Below are 21,147 nucleotides of genomic sequence, written 5' to 3'. Positions count from 1 at the left end.
GGGGGAGCCACAACCGGCACCCCCTCCGCACGCCCCACTCTCTCAGCTCCCTCAATACAATATGGAGTGCAATTTTGTTCACCCTCTTTAAAAAAGGGTGAACATTACCCTCTCTCTTATTGGTTGAAATGGTGTAGACTCCACCACAAAGTGATGTCATGCTTACCATGCAATACACTTTTTGGTAAGCATGACATCACTTTGTGATGGGATCCACATCATTTCAACCAATAAGAAGGAGGGTAATGTTCACCCTCTTAAGTCGAGGGTGAACAAAACTCAACTCTACAAGATGGGCAGAAGAAAGAAAAACAAAACAGTGGACATGTACAGGGAAAATTATCCTGTGCTTCACGCACATGGGAGAATCCCAACATTCTAGGCTGATAATTAAAGGTTTCATACCTCAGAACAATGTACCTTTAGTTTAATACTATGCCAGGTTTTCTAACCAAAACAAAAAAAAGATGAAGAAAAGAAGTGGGTTACGTTTTCATATGGAGAGGGAGGAATAATCATTGAAACCTGGTATTGGTCGATCCATAGTCACATAATTCGTCAAAATGGCCTTGGCACCCGCTTTCAAAATTTTTTTTTTGAACAGCGAAAAAATTTCATTGATCTTTGAACAAGGTACAAAGATTAACAGGACAAAGAGAACGACAAATATGCCGAGTCCGAGACCCAAACCTTCGATTGGCAAGGTACCAACCAATCAAAGAAAACTCTAATGGGACAAACCCAAACACCGAAAAGGCCTAAAAGCCCAAATAAAATGGAACAAACCCAAACAATTAAGATCCAACGCCTAAAAAGCCTAATTGCCCAGATAATTGGAGAAACCCAATACAATTAAGCCCAAAACAAACCCTCTTTCAATCTTTGCTCTGTGCTCGCGCTCTCAATCATCGCACTCGCGAATTGTAGTGAGTTGAGATGTTTTTGAAAAACGCTTTCACGCTTGCGGTCTCACACCCTCACGCGCACGCGCATTATGTGATTTAGGGTCAATCCCCCTCCCTCCCTTTCTGACACTTAACCCCTTATGTTAGCAGGCCGTTGCGTACTTGAAAAAACAATGGAGGTTTCCATTATCATTGAAAAGATAAATTACGATGCGTGGAAGCAAATAAGAGAGGCCTAAATGGGTCCGACTACGGAGCTGAGCGGCGAAAGTCTCCATCATCATAAAGAAACATGAATTGCAACAGAACCCTTGCGATTTCCAAGCCTTTTTTAGAAGCTCTTCTGTACAGGAATGGAAGTCCCAAAACTACTCAAGTACAAGGTACCTTTCCTTCCTATTGAAGATACAAGAGATACCCTTGAGCTCTTCTTTAGTATAGCAGCCTTAGGACTGTATATGATCTGTTTGTCTAACCCACCTCCGTAGCTTTTACTTGACTCCATCATTCTCCTCCTTTTTGGTTTCCCTCTCTTTGCAAGATCTTCAAGGCTCTTCACACTTTCCAAAGATGCAAAAGTCTGAGACTTTCCTTGATAAAACTTGGAAAGACCCCTCCTACAGAAATAAAGTATAGTTTATCACCTGGGTTTTAAATTGCGGTATCTGTGAAACGTAACGGTATCGGTGATACGGCCATGTATCAACAGATATTGGACTGTATTGGTATGTAACGGCCAATACAATACGTAACGGTTTTTATTTAAAGCCTTGATTGGCACTCTTCATTCCCTCTAATCTAAACTTGGAAAATTTTGGGTTGTGTTTGGAATTTGGATCTTACATTTGTGGGGAAAAAATGCAGAGGAAAAGGATAATAAGGAGAAATACATACAAAAGTCTGGATACGTTTAAACAACTTTGCCCACTACTTTTCCTTTTGCTTCCACAAAATTCAAGATTCAAATAAAACCTGTAGTTTAATCCATTTTCCTTTTCTTTTCATGGTTTATTTTAGGAGAAATTCAATATCCAAACACAGTACTCACTTGATGGGGAGTTGGGCCATGAGCTCAGATAATTCATACAAAGGACCATCACAAGAAGTGGATGAAGATGAAGATGATGTTGAAGAGGTTGCATCCTCCATCATATCTGATGAAGAAGATGATGCACCAGAATCATTTGAACCTTCAAAAGAAGACTGATCAATGGAATCAGAATCACATAACTCAGTACTGTCACCTTCCATAATCACCCATTGTTTTGCAAGGGCCATGCTGTCATTGTGTTTCTCCAAGGCTTTTTCTTGACAAATTTCCTGATCTGCACCAGTACCCATTGCAGTGTTTACAAATCCAGGCAACAAGAACAAGGAAGAAGAAGAACCAGCCTGCTGGAATTGGAGGGGAGAATGCATATGTAAGTATGTATATATATGTAAAGGTTTTAACAACTTTGAAGCAAAAAAGAAATGATATTTGAAATGATCAGACTTGGTGGTGAGTTTTTTTTAGTATTGTTTTTGGTACAGGGTGGGGAATGAATTTATTAATGCTTCTTTTGTAGTATATATATGGCTAAAAATGAAGCAATGGAGGGAGATGACTAGACCATCTGTTGTTCTAATCCTATTCCCTATGGTGCTTTGTCCTTGGATTTGTCACTATCATAGGGTTTTTTATTTATTTATCCTGATGTGAAATTCTATAGCTTCCCCACTCTACTAGGAAATGGGATAAGATTTGTATTTCGGTTGGTTATATCCTCGTCCGACTCATCACTTTTTTCTTTTTTTTTTGGCGGTCAAGAGTGTCTAGGCCAATTATGTGTACTTTGAAGAATCTCCTCATCAGTCCGATCAAAAGCAGATCATTTACACCGTGACTAAAGAATTTATTAAAAATTATTTTTATATAATGTGACGCTAGAAATTGAACCTTCATCAATTGCGTGAGGAGGAAATCCACTAACCAATTGAACTAACCGTTGGAGCTGAATCATCACATTTTCAATTTAGGCAAACAGGGGTCACGCTCTATAGGGAACCTTGCCCCATAAAGCCATGACAGATGTGGGTTTTTGAGGTCCTTTATTATTAGGGAGATCAGATTAGACATAGGATTTGATTATCTTTCAAGTGTTCTACTAATATTGGTCAGAAATTGAATTGCCACCACTAGATATTTGTGGAGAGCAGAATGCCTGGTTCATTGACATCTTTATCTTTCGAAATTGAAGTATTAGTCACTTCCTCCATCGCTTTTGTATCAGATAAAAACGCACATTTTGTGCAAAAAAAAATACGGAGTAATTATTGATCAACTTTTTGCATCGATCTGAATAACTGATTGAGATCTATTGATTGGTGAATTAATTTCGCAAAATTCTACACAAAAAAAAAAAAGAGAGTGTACTTTTCTAATTCGGCTGAAAGCATTGAGTTTCGAAAAATATGATAAATAGAATGAAAGGAGTCTCACTAAAATTATTCATAACGCTAACACAATATATACTTTTAACAAAAAAAATGACCAAATATGAAAGTGCCCACAGTGATCAAGACATTCAAATCTAGTATTTCATACATTGATTTTTTTGACCTTGAAGCTCTTTTGCATCGTCTTGTATGATTTTTTTTCATCTGTAGTATATGATATTAAACTTTTTCGATTCCTCTCGCTAAGACGAAAAATATGGTATAACATTTTGACCCAGTTTTTGTAAAGATTAAGATAAAGTAAGCAAAAGACAGTGCCAAAAAGCCCTCAAAAAATTAGACCAAACACACCCTAATAATATGTTGTAAGCTAAATAAGAAGAAATTTAACAAGTCGAAATCAGTCAAAAGTTGTACTCCTACTTTCTAACTTTACATTTTGATGGACAAAGTTCTTGAAGTTAGAGGAGTGTTATGGATTTTAACGTTTTACCCTTAAATTAAGGCAAAATGTTTAGTGTAATTAATTTTGGTCTTGGATTGTGAAGGAGCTGACAACAGGGGATGAGGATAAGGAGGTTGACCAAGGTACTGGTAACATGATAAAATTAAATAAAATGAAACATCATGATAATATTGTCACCTCATCTTTTCTAGAATGTAGTTATGGCCGGCCATTCTTTCTTATCCTTTGGTCCATTGGCCTAGAGGTTTTGGAGCTTGTCAATTCTCAAGAGTTTTTTTTTTATAAGTCAATCAATTCATTTCATGATACCCGAAGGTAAAGCCCGAAGGTTACAACGATTTCATTAAAAAAAATACAGGAATGAACCAAAATACTAAAACCTAGACACGAAGCACATCCACTAGGAGGCTCCTAAGCACATACTGCCGAAGGCAGACCATACATAAATGCAGGGCAATGAACCCGTCTCCGATTTTAGTAGTAGAGTTCAAAGGGACACCTAGCTCAAACCGTAGCTGTAAGCACAGATGAAATCAACACCAAACCAGAACAAAACGAACTAAACAGACTGAAAATTATTCGCCCACCAACCACACCCACCGGATCTGGAAAATCAGACCGGTACAGTCACCGGACCGGGGAGACCGGCTGGGAGAAACCAAGCTAAAGACAGCTTGTACTGGAACCTCCGGCCACGGATCTATCGCCAGCGAAACGCCACCCCGTACACTGGAGACTTATTGCTGGAGGGAGCCGAGCCACTCTACTTCATCTTTTTGTCAGAGCTATCCCAAAACACCAAATTAGAGGGTGACGGCGGCGGAGAGGAGATGGTGAGGAGAAGGCGGTGGCGGCGGAGGAGGAGGAGATGAAGAGGCGAGAAAGAAATCGGATCTAGTTTGGTAAGGGATTCGACGGGCAGCGAAGTGAGGAGGGGTGGCCAGCAAAGGAGGAGGGGAGGAGGTGGGACAAGGGGCAGCAGCCCAACCCCCCCTAGGAAAACCCTAACTGGAGAAGTAGAGAGAGAAAGGAGAGAACCACAATTTCCAGAACCAAAATGATAAATACATATCTCGGGGATGGTGCTAGGCCGAAAGTGCTGTGCAGGGTGCTGTCCCCCAAGTGCTTTATCTGGACTGTCCGTCTCGGCAATTAATAGTCCGCATTTTAGAAGAACTCTTCCAGGAAAAAATCTAACTCTTCATTGAAAGAGTTTTTTTAAATTCGGACCATCTAAAACAGTTTTGAACGGTTAAGATTAAGCACTGCACGGTGCTACCCTTTTGAGATGCAGCACCATCCCTGAATCCACAAGTTAGGCTGTGTTGATGATTTTGAAAAGGCAAAAGAAAGAAAGGAGAAATTAACTTTATGAGAGCCTCTCCGACGGCAAGCCATACCTCCGGCCGAATCCCAAAAAATGACTTCAATGCCATTTTGCACATCTCCAATGGCCGGCCAAAACACGAGCCAAAAAAAGGCTCGGCCATTTATTTGGCCGAATTTGGTCGGGAAAATGGCCCTTGCCATTTTTTTTTCTGAAAGGCCGGGATTGGGAGTGATCCTATGGTTGTGATGTGGGAGTGTGATCCCATGGTTACAAATCAAGCTGGCCAAAAGATGGCTTTGGTACTGTTGGAGCAATTTTGTCAAAATGACACTGTAACAAGTAAAAAGTAAATTTGGCTTCCAGAAATCGGCTCCAACCACTCGAGATGTGGGGGAGCCATTTTGGGAGCCAAAGTCATGTTTTGGCTTCAAGATTAAAATTCTCTCCATTGGAGAGCCGTTTTGGAAGCTAAAAAATGACTTGGCCATTTCTTGCAAGGTTTGTGATCTAATGGCTCTTGAGAGTAACCCAATAGTTGTGATATGTGATGTGATCCAAGTCCAAAAAAAGACTTTAACACTATTTGAGCACTTTTATCAAAAAATTTTACCAAGTAATATTGTAGCAAGTCAAAAAAGGGCTTTGACTCTAAAAATGTGGCCATAACCATTGGAGATGCTATAATATGGCTTGATGACAGAATCGGCCAATTTCAGCCCTCTCCCTTTCTCCCACAACAGAAGATAATTCAAGCAAAATACAGAACAGACCAATTCCTAGCTTCTATTAAAAAAAAATTAATCTCTCTCTCGATCGACCAATTCCTAGCTTCTATTCTCTCTCTAGTCATGGGTATTGGGACCTGGCTGTTTGGTTTTTTGTTTCTGCACCTGCATCATACCTCTCTCTCTAGTAGCAATAAAAATGGGAAACAAGAAGTCAATTAATTCCACTGGCCTACTTATGACTATTCACCATGATTAGCAGTCTTTAACTCCATTTTGATTAACATTTAAAAGTTTATGACAACAGATGAACATCGATATAGATGTGGAAACATAGTTAGTGCAGCACTAGGTTTCCATATCAACCTAATGGAACAATCCAGTTGGGTGGTGTGCTGAGACAAATACCAGAATGAAAATAAACACCAAGCATGAATCAAACAGAGAGAGAGAGAGAGAGAGAGAGAGAGAGAGAGAGAGAGGATTGCTTCTACAATGGAAAGCTAGGTTTTCCTCATTTTGTTTTGTACCCTCTGAGAAGTACTAGGTCAAGTTACAACATTTGCTTCATTTTTCAGCTATAAGCTTTAGGTAATGTTAATAGTAAACTGTCAAGTGATACATATAAGGGGGAAACATTTTACACTCAATACATGATTTTCCAAGACAGATTATCTGGGAAAATTTACAGGAGGTTCCAAGCTACCAACCAGAATCCCAAGATCAATGTCCTTATCCTCAAACTTCTTGATGAATGGGTGATTCTGAATGCATGAAAGAGATCCAAAAGTCAAGTTTTACTGAAACATGAAACGTAGATAAGTCCATGAACTATTAAACAACACACTAACCAGAAGGTCCAGAGCTGGCAATCTATCTTGAGGGTCCTTTTGGATGCTGCAAGTGCATACAACAATGTGGTCAAGAGTGGTGATTCACATTATATATATGTACCGATTCACGAAAATGTTTGTGGATTACATAAATAGAGCCAATTAAAATTGTCAAGGTGTTTTCTGAATTCAGTTAATTTCCGCCGAAATGAATGTCTAATGGCTAATTACTGCAAATGAACATTAGCATGTCTAGCTGCAAGATAACAGGCATTCATCTCGGTCCAAATGCAAAAGTGATGGTTACCCAAGAACAAGTTTATAAAACTGATTGATAGCTAGACTTGTTAAGGTTCTAAGGAAAACAACTAGGAAAATAAGTTTTTCTTTCATCTTATGGCATTTAGCACTCGACATCATCCACTCGACAAGAGAGAGGGAATTCAAGACAAAAGCCCGAACGTAGCTATTCAGTAGAACTGACTGACCATAGTTCGCAGAAGTTCAAAATCAAAAGGCCATCGAACTTACATTTCGTTCCCCTGGCCAAATTATAGCAATAATCCTAACCCTTGATCCCATCTCCTAGTTTGGGACTAATGACCTATCTTGACTATTTCTTACTTGGGGGTCATCTGGCCTTGCTGGACCAACAGGTTTAGAAGATTCAACACTTTGATGTGGGCTAGACTTTGATCACTTTGGAAGGGAAATTTTGTGTCAGTAATCCTTTGGGCACCGATTTTGCTTGATGTGTGGTAGAAGCGGATAACCTATTCTACAATCTACTATGTAAATCCAACACCCGAGTTTGACTGACAAGCGGCTTTGGTATGGAAAACAATATTGATATCGATTCTTAAATTGTTGCTGGTTGGGACTACCTGGGAAAGTTTCATATCTGGACACATATTACACAATAGTTAGTGGAAAACAAGCAATTTGAACAAGAAGTACCGTGGATGAGAAACTCATGCATAGCAGAAAGATATTACCAGACAACTAGTTTCGGTAGCAGTAAAAACAAGAGTAAAGACAATACCCAACCGCAATAGCTAGAAGATGTAAACATAGGTTGTTCATAAGCAGTAAAAGACCATCACAACATTGTGGTCATTACCAGGATGATACAAATGAGCAGAACTCAGGGGAGAACTGATCCGGTGGAGCAGAAGGTGGTGGGCTTCCCACAATGGCCTCCAAAAGCTCGTAAAAGCTTGGCCAAGCTTGATGTTCTTCAGTTTGGATGTATGGAAAACGTCCTATAGCACACTCCATAATTACCATTCCCAAACTCCAAATATCACTCTTGTAGTCATAAGTGCTTCCACTGATTCTTTCAGGCTGAGAAAAGGCATAGAAAAGATGTCACTAGTGACGTTCCTCAAATTCTGCACTGCGTACTAGTTTGCATGAAATGTTTATAAAACAAAAGTACTCTTAATATACAAATGACCACCAACAAAATAAGTACACCAATAGAGTTCTGCAGCAATAAAGGATGAATGGACTAGCTGCACTTACTGCCATGTAATTGTAAGTACCAACAAATGTATCCCTTTGACCCATCGAATTGGCCAGCATTGCACTCACACCAAAATCTGTTATCTTTACTTCCCCTTTGTGGTTAACCAGCAGGTTGGATGGTTTAATGTCCCTATGAATTACATGTCTTTCGTTGTGCAAATACACAAGACCCTGCAAAACCTGGAATGGAATACAATGTATATTGTGATAATATGATCGATTTCTTCAACTGTTAAAAATTACCAAAATCTCAGCTTTCAATGGAACCAGGAGAAAACCCCAACCTGCTTACAGACAACTGCAAGGTATGGTTCGAGGATCGTTTTAACTTGTCTAATTATATCTGTCAAAGACCCGCGATCCATGTATTCTAACACAAGAGAAATAACTCCGTTATGATAGAAAGAATGATAGCAAACTACAACATTGGGGCATTGTGATCCTTGATTTATTTTTAGTTCCTGCACAATTTGTTTACGTATTTCCTCTTGTATGGTCATCTGGATAACCTGCAACATATGACCAATGAAGCCCCAAGTTATGTAAATACTAAATATATCTGCTTCGATTACAAAGATGATATCAACATGACAATATCCCCCTAAACACGAAAGAGAACCATCATGCTTAGCAAAAAACATAGAACCATCATAGTTACTGGTTTGAACTTTGAGCGCATGTCAACTAAAAGCGATTTTAAGGCAAAGGTTCTGAGATACACAATCTAACATAGAAAAATACCATACACCATATTAAAGAATAAAGAGATGAGGAAGCCAATATTCTAAATTACTATTCAAATAAACAAGTTCTACTGAATAACTTGGCAATTCATAATGTAAATGCAACCAACAGATATGTTTATACAGAATCATTCTCTGAAGCATAATTAATGACTGCGTAGCTTCTTCCTACAAGTCCCCTTCTGTATAAAACAGGAAAAAAGCATTTTGAACAATCTACAGCTCAGAAGTTGAAATTGTTGCTTCTACAAATACCTTCAAGGCAAATAACGTTCCAACCCATTTATGACGGACAAGTTGAACCAGTCCACCACTACCCTTCCCAATGACTTTCATGGTCTCGAGGTCTTCCAGCGAGAATTGGAGATCAAGCTCCTTGCTTTCCGAAGGCTGTTCAAGGAACAAGAAAAAATCCATGGAAGATTAAAATCACTCATATTGAATATTAACTTCAATATGGCACCTTACATACGATTTGACATTAAACCAAAACCAAACCCATATCACAATAAGGTTTATCATCTTTACCTAAATAAACGGAGACTCTTTTTCTGCTCAAAGTTTTCACGACCATTTTGTGGCTTTTAAGTTTACCATTATGTCATATTGAAGCTTATACTCAGATTCTGAAGTGAAATGTGTGTTTGTTCATCAGACTTTTGGCGTGCTTCACATCAAATGAAGCTTTCACACAAATTGGGTCAGTAAAAATAATACTCAAATCCCTACATTTGAACTCCGAATCTATCAAAATAAAGCATAAAGATCAAAACTTACAAGGGATTCGTTCTCCTCGGATATCAGCCGCAAACCCTTTCGGTTCAAGAGCAAATCCCCATCGTGAAAGGTCCCACTCGCAGTCCTGCATTTCCCGATCAACAACATTACAAACCCTAAAACACACACGAATTCGGCACGAAACCCAAGCGGGAATAAGGAATTCCAACATCAAATCGATCCTCGAAACAACGACGATGAACATGATAATGATAATGCAGTGATAAATTTAAGTACTTGATCAGATTTAGTGGGGGAAAAAAATATAGAGAAATTGGTACTCACAAGAAGCTGTTGATGGTGGTTTCTTGCTTAGGGACTGATAGCTTGAGCTGCTTCAATGGCGTCTTGGTCTTCATGGTTGATTTTTCTAGGGTTTTTGGACTGAGAGATGAACTGGGTGTGAGAGAGAAATGGGGATTTTTGGTGATGGAAAAGGCCAACAAGAGTCGGTGGAAAAGCTAATGAATTCAAACGGGGACGACCGGGAAAATAAACTACTACTAGTAGTATACTCTCACCTTTTGTTTTGGGTTGCAATCCCCATGTTTGAAAATAGAGAAACTTATGTTTGAAAAATAGATTGAAACTTATTCACGGAGCTGTTCATGGAGCGGCACAATCAAAATTGTTTATTTGTGTAATTAATGATTGAGATTCATTTTCAATTTTGACCGATCACAATTGATTTTCAATCAAGACCGTCCATAAACACTTTGGACGCGCGTGATTGGATTCCGTAACGTCTTTTTTGCGGAAAGCTCCGTAAAGAAGTTTTTCTCGTGAAAATAATATAGGGATACCTCCTCACATTTTCAAAGATATCGCAGACACACCCTCATAGTGATCATTTATTTAGGTTTTCGTCAAAAAAAATTCAAATTAATCACTTGTCTCGATGAGTGAAATTTAAAATGTGTAAAACTATGGATTGAAGTTGGAAAAGCCTATGGAAGGCGAAAACAAATACTGTTGAAATTATCTTTTTCAAACCGAAAATCTTAGGAGTACTGAATAAAGGAAATACCCAAAATGTACAATGGCTTTCGGGACCCACTTTTGGGTCCTACACAAGTAATTCAAACTATTCATTAATTTTAAAATAATTTTTTGAATTACCACTCAAAAAATTAGCTACATTGGATGTGGGTAAGTGATTGATCCATTTAAAATAATTTTTCAAACAGCCATGCAAAAAATCAGATTTATTAGATGTGTGTAAGTAATTGATCCAATCTTTCAAGTTGGGACCCAAAAGCTATAGTACATTTTCGGTACTTCCTTTATTCGGTACCAATAGTCGGTCTCTTTTCAAAAATTTTGGAGTATTTTTTAGTGAACTTTTTAGGGCTTCAGGTCATAGTTATATATATATTTTTAAATTCTTCTCATCAAACTGAATTTGATTAAAAAAAAAAAAAAGAGGAACGACAAAAAAAGAGAGTGGCAATAATACCTAGAAAGTTGGTCTAAAAACTCAATAAATAAGATGCATTTTAGAACACTTCCCAAATGAAGATTTTTCATATCATCATTTATTAACAGTAAAAAAACAACTGTGCTACCCACATAGAAAATTCCACACAGATCGCACACAGATTGTTATGTGGGGCCCACTATAGGTCCCATACAAATAATCCGAGTCGTTCATTAAATGTAAAATATTTTTTCAAGGGTCTTAGCGAAAAATCAGCTCAATTCGATACCTATAGGTGCTTGATTTAATCATCTAACTTTTCATTCAGATTTCAGGATAATGAAAAGTTAGATGATTGAATCGAGCATCTATAGGTATTGGATTAAGCTGATTTTTCTCGTGGGCCTTTGAAAAAATGCTTTACATTTAATGAACGGCTTGAATTATTTGTGTGGGATTTGGAGTGAGCCCCACACACGAATCTTTGCGCGATCTATGTGCTAAAAGTCCGTGTGCTAAAAGTCTATGTGAACATACTTATATAATGGTAAAAAAATGTGCTAAAATGCGCTGACGACACTCTTTATGCTTTTGAAGGAATTTTTACACCAATGGACTCTGATTTGTCATCCAAATCAAAATTCAACCTCCGTTGGACCAAAACATCCTAAACTTCACATTGCCACCTACCAAAGATGTTTGTCCCATCAAATTTTTTAACTTCAAATTGGTGTTTGAAACCAAAGACCTCACCACGTAACCGGTGCCGGACCCAGTTGTTGCCGATTTCTTGGATGATTACTCAGACATCTTCAACCCAATTTTTCTAAAACCCAAAAATCCAAACAACCAAGTAGAACAAATCGAAGCCTAGTTGAGAAACCTATGCTCTTATACCAATTTGTTGTGCAGAAGCCGAACAAACAGACGGTGATTATGAATATCGAATCGGAGAATGAAACAGATGTGGGAAGCAAACCAAACTAATCAAACCAAACATGAGAGAAGGAAATAAAAAACAAACAAAAGGAGAGAGACACGCACAAATATACGTGGTTCGGCCTTACTTTGGGATGTAAGCGTAGTCCACGGGTAGTCGATTGATGGCGCCTTCACTAAACAAATACGAATGCACAATGGGCAACAAAGAATAGTCCGTAGAACTCTTCTACCAAAAGCCAAAACAAAGAGGCAAATCTCTCAAACCCTACCCCAATACCTAATATTTGCTCTCACACATAATAAGAGGCATAACAAGTGTATTTATACCCAAAAACAAATTGTCCAACAATTTCTAACCTTATTGGGCTGTGGAGCCCCCCCACCCAAACCCTAAAAACGCGCAGATGCGTGCTCGCTCGTCTGCACCAAGTGTTCAGCGTTAAGAGTTCTTGTAACGAGGTACTGTGCCTCTAGTGTCACTATATAGGTTGTGAAGCGGGCAAAAAAATAAGATAAAAGTGAAACAGAGAGGAAATCGGCCGATATGGGTGTGAATTTTTAGTATCGCCGGTAAAATGGGGTATAGCGGTACCGGAGGATCCAAAAGCCCCTACGTTAGTAGTCGATACACTACGTAGTGATCGATATTTAAATTCTTGTTATTGCCGGGGAATCTTTGTTATTGTCAGGGAATCTATGTTATAATGGTATGAGCCTATGCATAACTTATATTGCCGCCAAATAACTTCTCAATGCTACATAACTATCGAATGTCCCATGTAAACATCTCATCGTCCCCCCCTCGGAATCCTTGGGGAAGTTCACTTGTCTGGAAAAAATGGAGAACGCTAATGAACAGCCTCCCCAAAGGTGGTGGCGGAGAATACCGTTTCGGTTGCAATGGTGACGATTGTTCTCTTCCTAGAGGTAACAAAGTTGGCAATGGCGACAGTAATGATCGTTGCCTCCATTGCCATTGCCAATTTCGCTACCTCCATGAAGATAACGATCATTACCATTGCAATCTTCTGAAATGGTATTCTCCGGCACCACCTCTAGGGAGGCTGTTCATTTGCATTCTCCATTTCTGCCAGACGAGTGAACTTCCCCAAGGATCTTGAGGGGGCCGATGAGATGCTTACGAGGGACATCGGATAGTTATGTAGCTTTCAGAAGTTATTTAGCAGCAATATAGGTCATGCATAGGTTCGTACCATTGTAACAATGATTCCTCGACAATAACAAAGATTCCCCTGCAATAACAACGATTTGAATATTGGCCGCTACATAGCATATCGGCCGCTACGTAGGGGTTTTTGGGTCCTCCGGTACTACTATACCGGCGATACAAAAAATTCACACCCATATCGGCCGATTCTCTCTCCGTTTCACTTTTATCCATTTTTTTTGCCCACTTCACGACCTATATAGTGACAACGAAGGAGGCACAATACCCCGTTACAAGAAGTCTTGACGCTGAAGTACCTAATGTCCGTCGGGAATTGGAGACGCTTAAGCTCTTCAAAGGTTTCAGAGCACTGCAAAAAATGACAAGAATAAGCAGACCAGGAAATATTTCTGCAATCTCTTTCGAATGCAATTGAATAGGCAAGGAAGAAATAAAGGCTATAATCACCATCAATAGAATGTCCGTGTCGATTGATAGTCTTGCAAGGATATCAACCACAGTTTCTAAGGGCAAGCTCCCAAATTGTGACATATTGTCAAGAGGAGTTAGTTGAATTTTTTATGTACGTGTTTGTGTGTTTGTATATATTTATATATATACGCAAGAACAAAAATTGTCATTCATTTCTAGCCTCAAATAGGATTTGGTGGCCCATAATACTAAGATGGGGAGAAGTATTCGTTTGGCCTCTCAATATTCACAAGGATAGTGGCGAATTAGTTTACTCGCGAGGATTTTGGACATACATTAATTGTCTACCACATTTTATGGTGCACCTTTTAAATTCACCACAATTCTTTTGAATATTGTTAGGCCAAACGAATACGTCTCCCCAATCTCTGTTTGTGGGCCACCAAATCCTATTTAAGGCAAGAATTGAATAGATTGTATTCATTTGACCAAAATCAGTAGACTTATTCACCACAATCCTCGTGAATTAGTTTATTCAGGAGGATGCATTTTGGATGTAATTCCTTGTTATGTGCAGTTGGGCATGTTTAATGAGGATAATTGACGATAAACATAAGGATTAAGAGGGGAGAAAGAGCTTTTATTTGGGTAACATTATTTCAGAATTCAGAGATCGGAATAAATGAAATTTAATTGGTCATTCGAGATCCTGTGTCTGAAGAACGGTTTGCCTCTATGCTTAGTGTATTTCGGCTGTTGGATAGCACATAAATTTAAAACATAAAAAAAAAACTCACACAAATATCTGACGAGTCCAAATACACTCGGCACAGAGGCACACCGTTTTTCCCGGAGGATTCGGTGCTAAAATCGTTACCTAGCTATATTTGGTACTCTAAAACCACCTCAGCCTCTCCCAACGACTCTAACGTAATACCTGCGGTCAAACGAAAAACTCTCCCCCCCTCTCTCTTTCAAGAAATTATTCAGTATTTCAGGAGCACCGTCGCTTGGTGCTTCGGAACATTCCGCAATCACATATTTATGTGGGGTTTGTACACTTAGTCATAAATCTCTCAACTCTAGCCACGTACAATAAATTTAACAGGTTTTAACGTATTAAGCTTCCAAACCTACAATACTTTTATCAAGCATTAAACTCTGAGTATGTAACGATATAAATGGACTTTGCAAGAATAAATTAGGAGGCGCTTATGTTAACATTTACACACCTATCACCTCTATAACCATGCATGTTGGGTCATTAGAATGTGTGTGAATTTTTTTTTTCAAAAATTTTACCCTATTCAACGTCTTGCAATGTATTCTGGTACAGAAGTACAGAGAATTTCAGTACAGAGGATCCACCGTGCCAAATTGACTACAATTTGTTACTCTATATTAATTAATTTATTGCACGTACAACAATATGATTTAATTTGTCGTATGGCTCGTATCTAATCTATTTATCTTTGCTATGATGTGCTTATTTCAATGAACGTCAATATCATTCCGTTCTATCGATTAATTACTTGCCCTGATTTAGTAATTTCTTACACGTTTAAATGGTACATGAAAATGTTCTTTGTAGCTCGTTCGCTCAAACTAGAATTCCTTGATGTTTATTGTTTTTCATACTTGATTAGTACTGTTCCATTTTTTTTATTTATGTTTGGCCGCCCCCCCCCCCGAATTCTCATAAGTGGTGGGATCATGCCAAAGTTAAAAAAGTTCATATAAGACGAAATCAAAGACCCCCCCAATTCTCATAAGTGGTGGGATCATGCCAAAGTTAAAAGAGTTCACATAAGACGAAATCAAAGACCCAAAAGTCCGTCTTTTTAGAATTTTTTTGAATCTTTTCGTCATCTTATATGTATTTTTTAAACTTTGGTCTATGTTTTTATACTTATCAATACCATGCAAAATTTATACTCCAATTGAGTAACGGTTGAGAGAAAACAACTGAAAAAAACGTGCGAAAAAGTCCCTTAAAAGTTTGTCCAAACTCAATCATAGTCAAGGCTTTTCTCCCTGCAATCCTACGAGGAACGAGATGTGAAAAAAAGAGGGAGAAGAAAAAATAAGGGCAAAGTTTACTTTGACCTCCTGAGGTTTAGGTCACGTGCGGATACATCCTTTATGGTACAAAAGTTTGCAACCTTGTGGTTTGTGAACTGTGCACATAAAATCCAATTCCGTCTATAATAACGTCAAGTGTGTTGTTTGTGAACTGTACACATAAAATTCAATTCCGTCTATAATAACGTCAAGTGTGTTAAGTGTTGCATCAAAATGTTCTTTGTTGCTCATCAAATTGGATATTCCGTCTATAATATCCAATTCCGTTGGAAGGTGAAGTAGGAGTTTTGGCCAAATATTTAACATTATCTATATTATAAACATAGCAATTTCTGTTAAAAATATCTAGGCGCATGTATACAAGAACAACCTCTACAATGGGTTCGATCACTTTTTATTAATTTTGTAGTCATCTAATTATTTCTCTTCCAAAAATTAGATCATGACATCAATTCATTAATCTGAATCATCTCCTATATCTCTTTGAAAAACTCCATTACCCCCTTAATGACCCTTCTTGCTATACCCAACTGGGCTAACTCCTTCTCCTCTTCTTCTTCTCTCCATTTTTCTCCTCCTCAAACTCCTTTAGCTTTCTAGCCATTCATTTCGTAATGGATTAGTTTCATCGCGACACTGAACAAACTTCTTGAACCGTTTGCCCACTCGATCGGTTCGGTCTTTGTCTCGACCGGTACACAGCAGTCATTGCCTCGTTGAAGTACTGGTTGATGATCCTTATTCGTATTGTCTTTTCGCCGTGGCCTCTCGAACCAGTTCGGCATCGATCATTGGAAAGAGTCCTGAACCGCAGCACCGAAGTAGGAGAAGATATGACGTTATTAGACTCCTCTCCCGACTCGTATAACCGGAGACCGACATCACGTTGATCTCCGTTTTATCCCAAGTCCCAACCCGGCAGCCTCAGAGCATGAGGTCCACGCAGCTTGATCGCGGCGTTATCGTAAACAATCGCGGCCTCCTCCTCCCCGTCTCGTACGACCCCAGCCAAAGCCACAGCCGCACCCGCCTCATCGGGTTCTGTTTACAACATAATTTAGCAAATTGGCCACCGTTGATCGATCTGGTGTGATCATGACACGTGGCAACAATGAGTTGGCTGAATTAGCTATATTTCAGAGATACACGTGGCTTAAAGCTACGAATGGACGAGTCAATTCGTCGAAAACATGCATTAAGGACGCGTGGCATATGGTCAAGAAGAAAGCAAAACACGTTTGGATCATGGCTAAGGCAGTTGAAGACAAGGTGCACGAAAAAGCAATTTGAGAGAATAACTACCACACCCAGAACGTGGAGAAGGACGAGGAAGAACAAGAGAAGTAATCTCTTGATTCTCAATAAGTTTAATTATTAGTAGCGTCTTTTTTTTTTGGGGTCAAAAGTGAGAAGATTGTATTGATAAATGTCCAACGGTACTTACAAAACAAAGATCATTACAAAGAATTTGGACAAAGCCGAACTAATTGACTAAGTAAGAAGATTGTATTGATAAACGCCCAACGACACTTACAATACAGAGATTATTACAGAAGTATAATTGACTATGTTTTCTTCGTAGATTCTCAAAAGTGGATAATCAAATCGCAACAAAAAGAGCAGTAGATAATACGTTATTTTTAAGTTATCTAATATGGATACTACCAAGTTATTTTGAAAACTCAATAGTTCAAAAGACCAAAAGGAGAGACATTCTCGAGCCCGGCTCCTCTCCAATCTCTTTAAATGGAAAGGGATTGGAGAGAACACTCTCTCCAATTCCGGCTAGGGAAAAACTTTTTAAATCACACTTCAATGATCGGAATTGTTCATAATTTTTAATGCACTAAGAGCATCAAGCATGCCAAAAATTATTTTGATCAATTATCGTTTGATATGATTTCGAAACAAATTTATATTGAAAAAAATTAGAAAGGGGTTTTGTTCTAATGTTGCAATCTTATATTTTGCAAGATAATGTGTTCTAATGTGTTTCAAAATCATATCTAATGATGTCCAATAAACTTGATTTTTGGCATACTTCATGTTCTCAACGAGAAAAATAAAATGAACTATTTCGATCATTGACATAAGATCGTAAAAATTTTTTATGGGCTGAGATTGGAGAGAGTATTCTCTCCAATAATTGAAGAGGAGCCGAACTCGACATTCTGGTCTTGATCAGCACTTCCTCCAGTGACGGATGCGCATTTGGCTCCATATAAAGAGGTATGACAGCCAGAGCATCCAGCATGAACATAAAGAAAATCTCCAACATGACTATGTTTTCCTCTTCTTGATCATTACCATCCCCATACTCAATTTTGTTACCTCTGCGAAGAGAACGCTAAATATCATTGCCTGCAGTGTTCCGAAACGATATTCTCCGCCACCACCTCTGGGGAGGCTGTTCATTATTGTTCTCCATTTTTGCCAGCCGTGAGAACTTCCCCAAGGATCTCGAGGGGCCGATGAGATGCTTACACGGGACATCCGATAGTTATGTAGCGTTCAGAAGTTCTTTGGCGGCAATATAGGTTTTCCATAGGCTCCCAAATTGTGAAATATTGCCAGGATCAGGAGCTAGTTGAATTTTTTTTGTACGTGTTTGTGTATATTTATAGATATGCGAGAACATATATTTCCATTCATTTCTAGCCTCAAATAGGATTGGTGGCCCATAATACTGAGATGGAGAGATGTATTCGTTTAGCCTCAAAATATTCACGAGGATTGTGGTGAATTAATTTATTTGCGAGGATTTCGGACATAGATTAATTCTCTACCATATTTTATGGTGCACCTTTTTAATTCACCGCAATTCTCTTGAATATTGTTAGGCCAAACGAGTATATAGATCTCCCCATCTCCGGATTATGGGCCACCGAATTCTATTTGAGGCAAGAAATGAATGGATTGTATTTGTTTGACCAAAATCAGTAGACTAAATCACCACAATCCTCGTGAATTAGCTTTTTTTTTTTTGGGGTCATCCTTTCTTGGACGGTGATGCAAAGGTTGTGCAACCGTTTTGAATGATTCTTAATTTGAGCTGATAGATTGGAGCATCTCTCGTCCTTGCTTCTTTTTTCCAAATTCAAAATTTGAGATAAAACTCTTTGGCTAAAACTTATTCCACATTGAGTTTTGCTGAAGTTCTACTCAGATCGATCAAGGAAAACTCGAATTTTTACTCAGATTTTGCGAGATTGTTTTTTCCCCAAATTTACGATAACATTATTAATGAAGTTTTTACTTGAATTTGTGTTTAAATTTGCAATTCTCTATTGAAGTGTTCCTTACTAAATGTAGTTTTTACTCAGATTTGAAGAAAAAATATATTAGTAAGATTTGAAGATATATGCTCTAACATCAACATGATAATCTAACCAGGAGGCAGTAACTCGTCGAACCAAAAAGGAAAGAACGATTCTCCATTGGGCAACACGACAACACTTCGAAATTTTTTTTTTTCCCTGCCATAGGTAGCTTTATTTAGTTGGTTATAGTTAGATAATAATGCGGTCGACCGTAGAACTCCAACCTGAGACCCCACTCTCTGGTCCTAGACAAGTAGTTCCCCCTCCCATGCCATTGGATCAAAGGCCCGTTGGCAAGGACTCAAATTTCACGGATTCTAAAAGTCATATAAAACACAGTAACTGGGTGGTTGTGCAATATTTCCTAAACATAATGAATGAATGGGAACTCGATTAATCAAAGGGCAAATGGTACAACCATAATACTTTCTTTTCCAGTTAAAGAACTTTGCCTCAACCTTTTGCCAAACAAAAATTTGAAATACAACTTTCGAATATAATTGTGTTCGAAAGTGTTTGGTGTACATGTAATCGGTCATGTTGTACAACTATGAACACAATTGTATCCAAATTTTTTTAAAGTTGTGTTCCTCACGCTCATTCCGAATGTCAAATTTTAGTAATCATTCTAAGTACTTTAACTAAAAATGGGTAAAGGGTTGGGATTGTTTCAGATTTGAGCATAGAAATAGATAAAATCCAAAATGAGGAAGGATTTGGGTAAATTAGTGGATAGGGATTTTTTGAAGTTTTTGCCAAAAATTTGAATTTGGATATTGAAATGGGTCAAGATTGGAGATGGTCTTTCCTAGCTATCTTTTGTGTACCGAGTGTGTATTTGGTTCTCATTATTGCATTTTGGATGTAATTCCTTGTAGGTGCGATTGAGCTTGTTGAGTGAGAATCATTTGTTAAGGAAATAGAGTCCCAATATTGCTTGGGAGTGGAATAAGTGATCACTTAATAACATTTGAGACATCTTCGCTCATTACTAATTGGCCTTGATATGGATATAATGTTTCTTCATCATTGACGTTGATTAAGAAAAAAAAAAGGCGTAGGAGGGAAAAAAGAGCTTTTTATTGGGAGATTTATTTATAAGTCCATTATAGACATTTCATAAGCCCACAAATCCACATAATAGTTTTGTAAAATCACAAGGCAACACAACCTAAACCCTAGAATACCCTATAAAAGTGTCTAAAACCTTAAACTCTATGAAAATGTCTAAACTACTAAAATTTTATAATAGGAAAGTGGAACCTAAAACCATATAAAAGTGCCTAAACCCTAGGGTACCCTATCCTATAATAAAAAAGTGCACCCTAAAATATTATGAAAGTGTTTAAACCCTAGGATACCCTAAAATGGACTTGAGACCTTACAAAATTAATAGGTGGACTTGTGGGCTTATGAAGTTTACATAATAGATCTAAGACTAATTTTCTACTTTTATTTACGTACATGTTTTTCAGAATTCAGAGAGACGGCCAAGATTGATAAACGAAATTTTAATTGGTTCACCAAAATCACACCCGATATCGTCTATGCCGAAAAAATGGTGCACTTCTGTGCCGAGCGTATTTGGGTTGTTGGGTTGCACGCAAATTGTGAAACATAAAAAAAAAAAACTCACACAATCTGACAGGCCAAATACACTGAGCACAGAGGCACACCGTTTTTCCGGCAAAGAGGATTCTGGTGCTAAAATCATCTATATTATAAAACATAGAAGGTGAAGTAGGAGTTTTGGCCAAACATCTAACATCAACTATATTATAAAACATAGTGATTTCTATTAAAAATATATAAGCGCCTGTAAATGAGAACAACCTCTACAACGGATTCTATCACTTTCTATTAACTTTGTAGCCATCGAATTATTTTTCTTCCAAAAATTAGATCATGACTTCAATTCATTAATCTGAATCATCTCCTATATCTCTTTGAAAAACTCCATTACCCCCTCAATGACCTTTCTTGCTATACCCAACTGGGCCAACTCCTTCTCCTCTTCTTCTCCTCTCCTCCTCAAACTCCT

The 21,147-nt window shown here is 38.2% G+C and overlaps 2 protein-coding genes across 3 annotated transcripts; both read right to left on the bottom strand.

Annotated features, from left to right (window-relative positions):
- Positions 1–1,064: 1,064 nt before the first annotated feature.
- LOC131326964 (protein OXIDATIVE STRESS 3-like) lies at positions 1,065–2,454 on the bottom strand. 2 transcript variants are annotated; one of them, XM_058359897.1, is made up of 3 exons: positions 2,150–2,454; positions 1,954–2,059; positions 1,065–1,522 (listed from the first exon to the last, which is right to left on the bottom strand). In XM_058359897.1, exons 1-3 carry the CDS (start codon positions 2,322–2,324, stop codon positions 1,237–1,239), a joined length of 567 nt encoding a protein of 188 aa, XP_058215880.1. In that variant the 5' UTR covers positions 2,325–2,454; the 3' UTR covers positions 1,065–1,236. The 2 variants fall into 2 exon arrangements, with proteins under 2 accessions (XP_058215880.1, XP_058215879.1); XM_058359896.1 differs by having other exon boundaries at positions 1,954–2,449.
- A 3,895-nt stretch (positions 2,455–6,349) lies between these two features.
- On the bottom strand, positions 6,350–10,307 carry LOC131327031 (mitogen-activated protein kinase kinase 6). The gene is made up of 8 exons (XM_058359995.1): positions 10,031–10,307; positions 9,746–9,830; positions 9,224–9,358; positions 8,510–8,734; positions 8,223–8,405; positions 7,819–8,042; positions 6,717–6,762; positions 6,350–6,629 (listed from the first exon to the last, which is right to left on the bottom strand). Exons 1-8 carry the CDS (start codon positions 10,102–10,104, stop codon positions 6,537–6,539), a joined length of 1,065 nt encoding a protein of 354 aa, XP_058215978.1. The 5' UTR covers positions 10,105–10,307; the 3' UTR covers positions 6,350–6,536.
- Positions 10,308–21,147: the final 10,840 nt, after the last annotated feature.

The sequence above is a fragment of the Rhododendron vialii genome, chromosome 5a (assembly GCF_030253575.1).
Source record: "Rhododendron vialii isolate Sample 1 chromosome 5a, ASM3025357v1".
Lineage (NCBI taxonomy): Eukaryota > Viridiplantae > Streptophyta > Magnoliopsida > Ericales > Ericaceae > Rhododendron > Rhododendron vialii.
The sequence above is the reverse complement of the archived record's forward strand: the minus strand, read 5'-3'. Positions and strand labels throughout refer to the sequence as shown.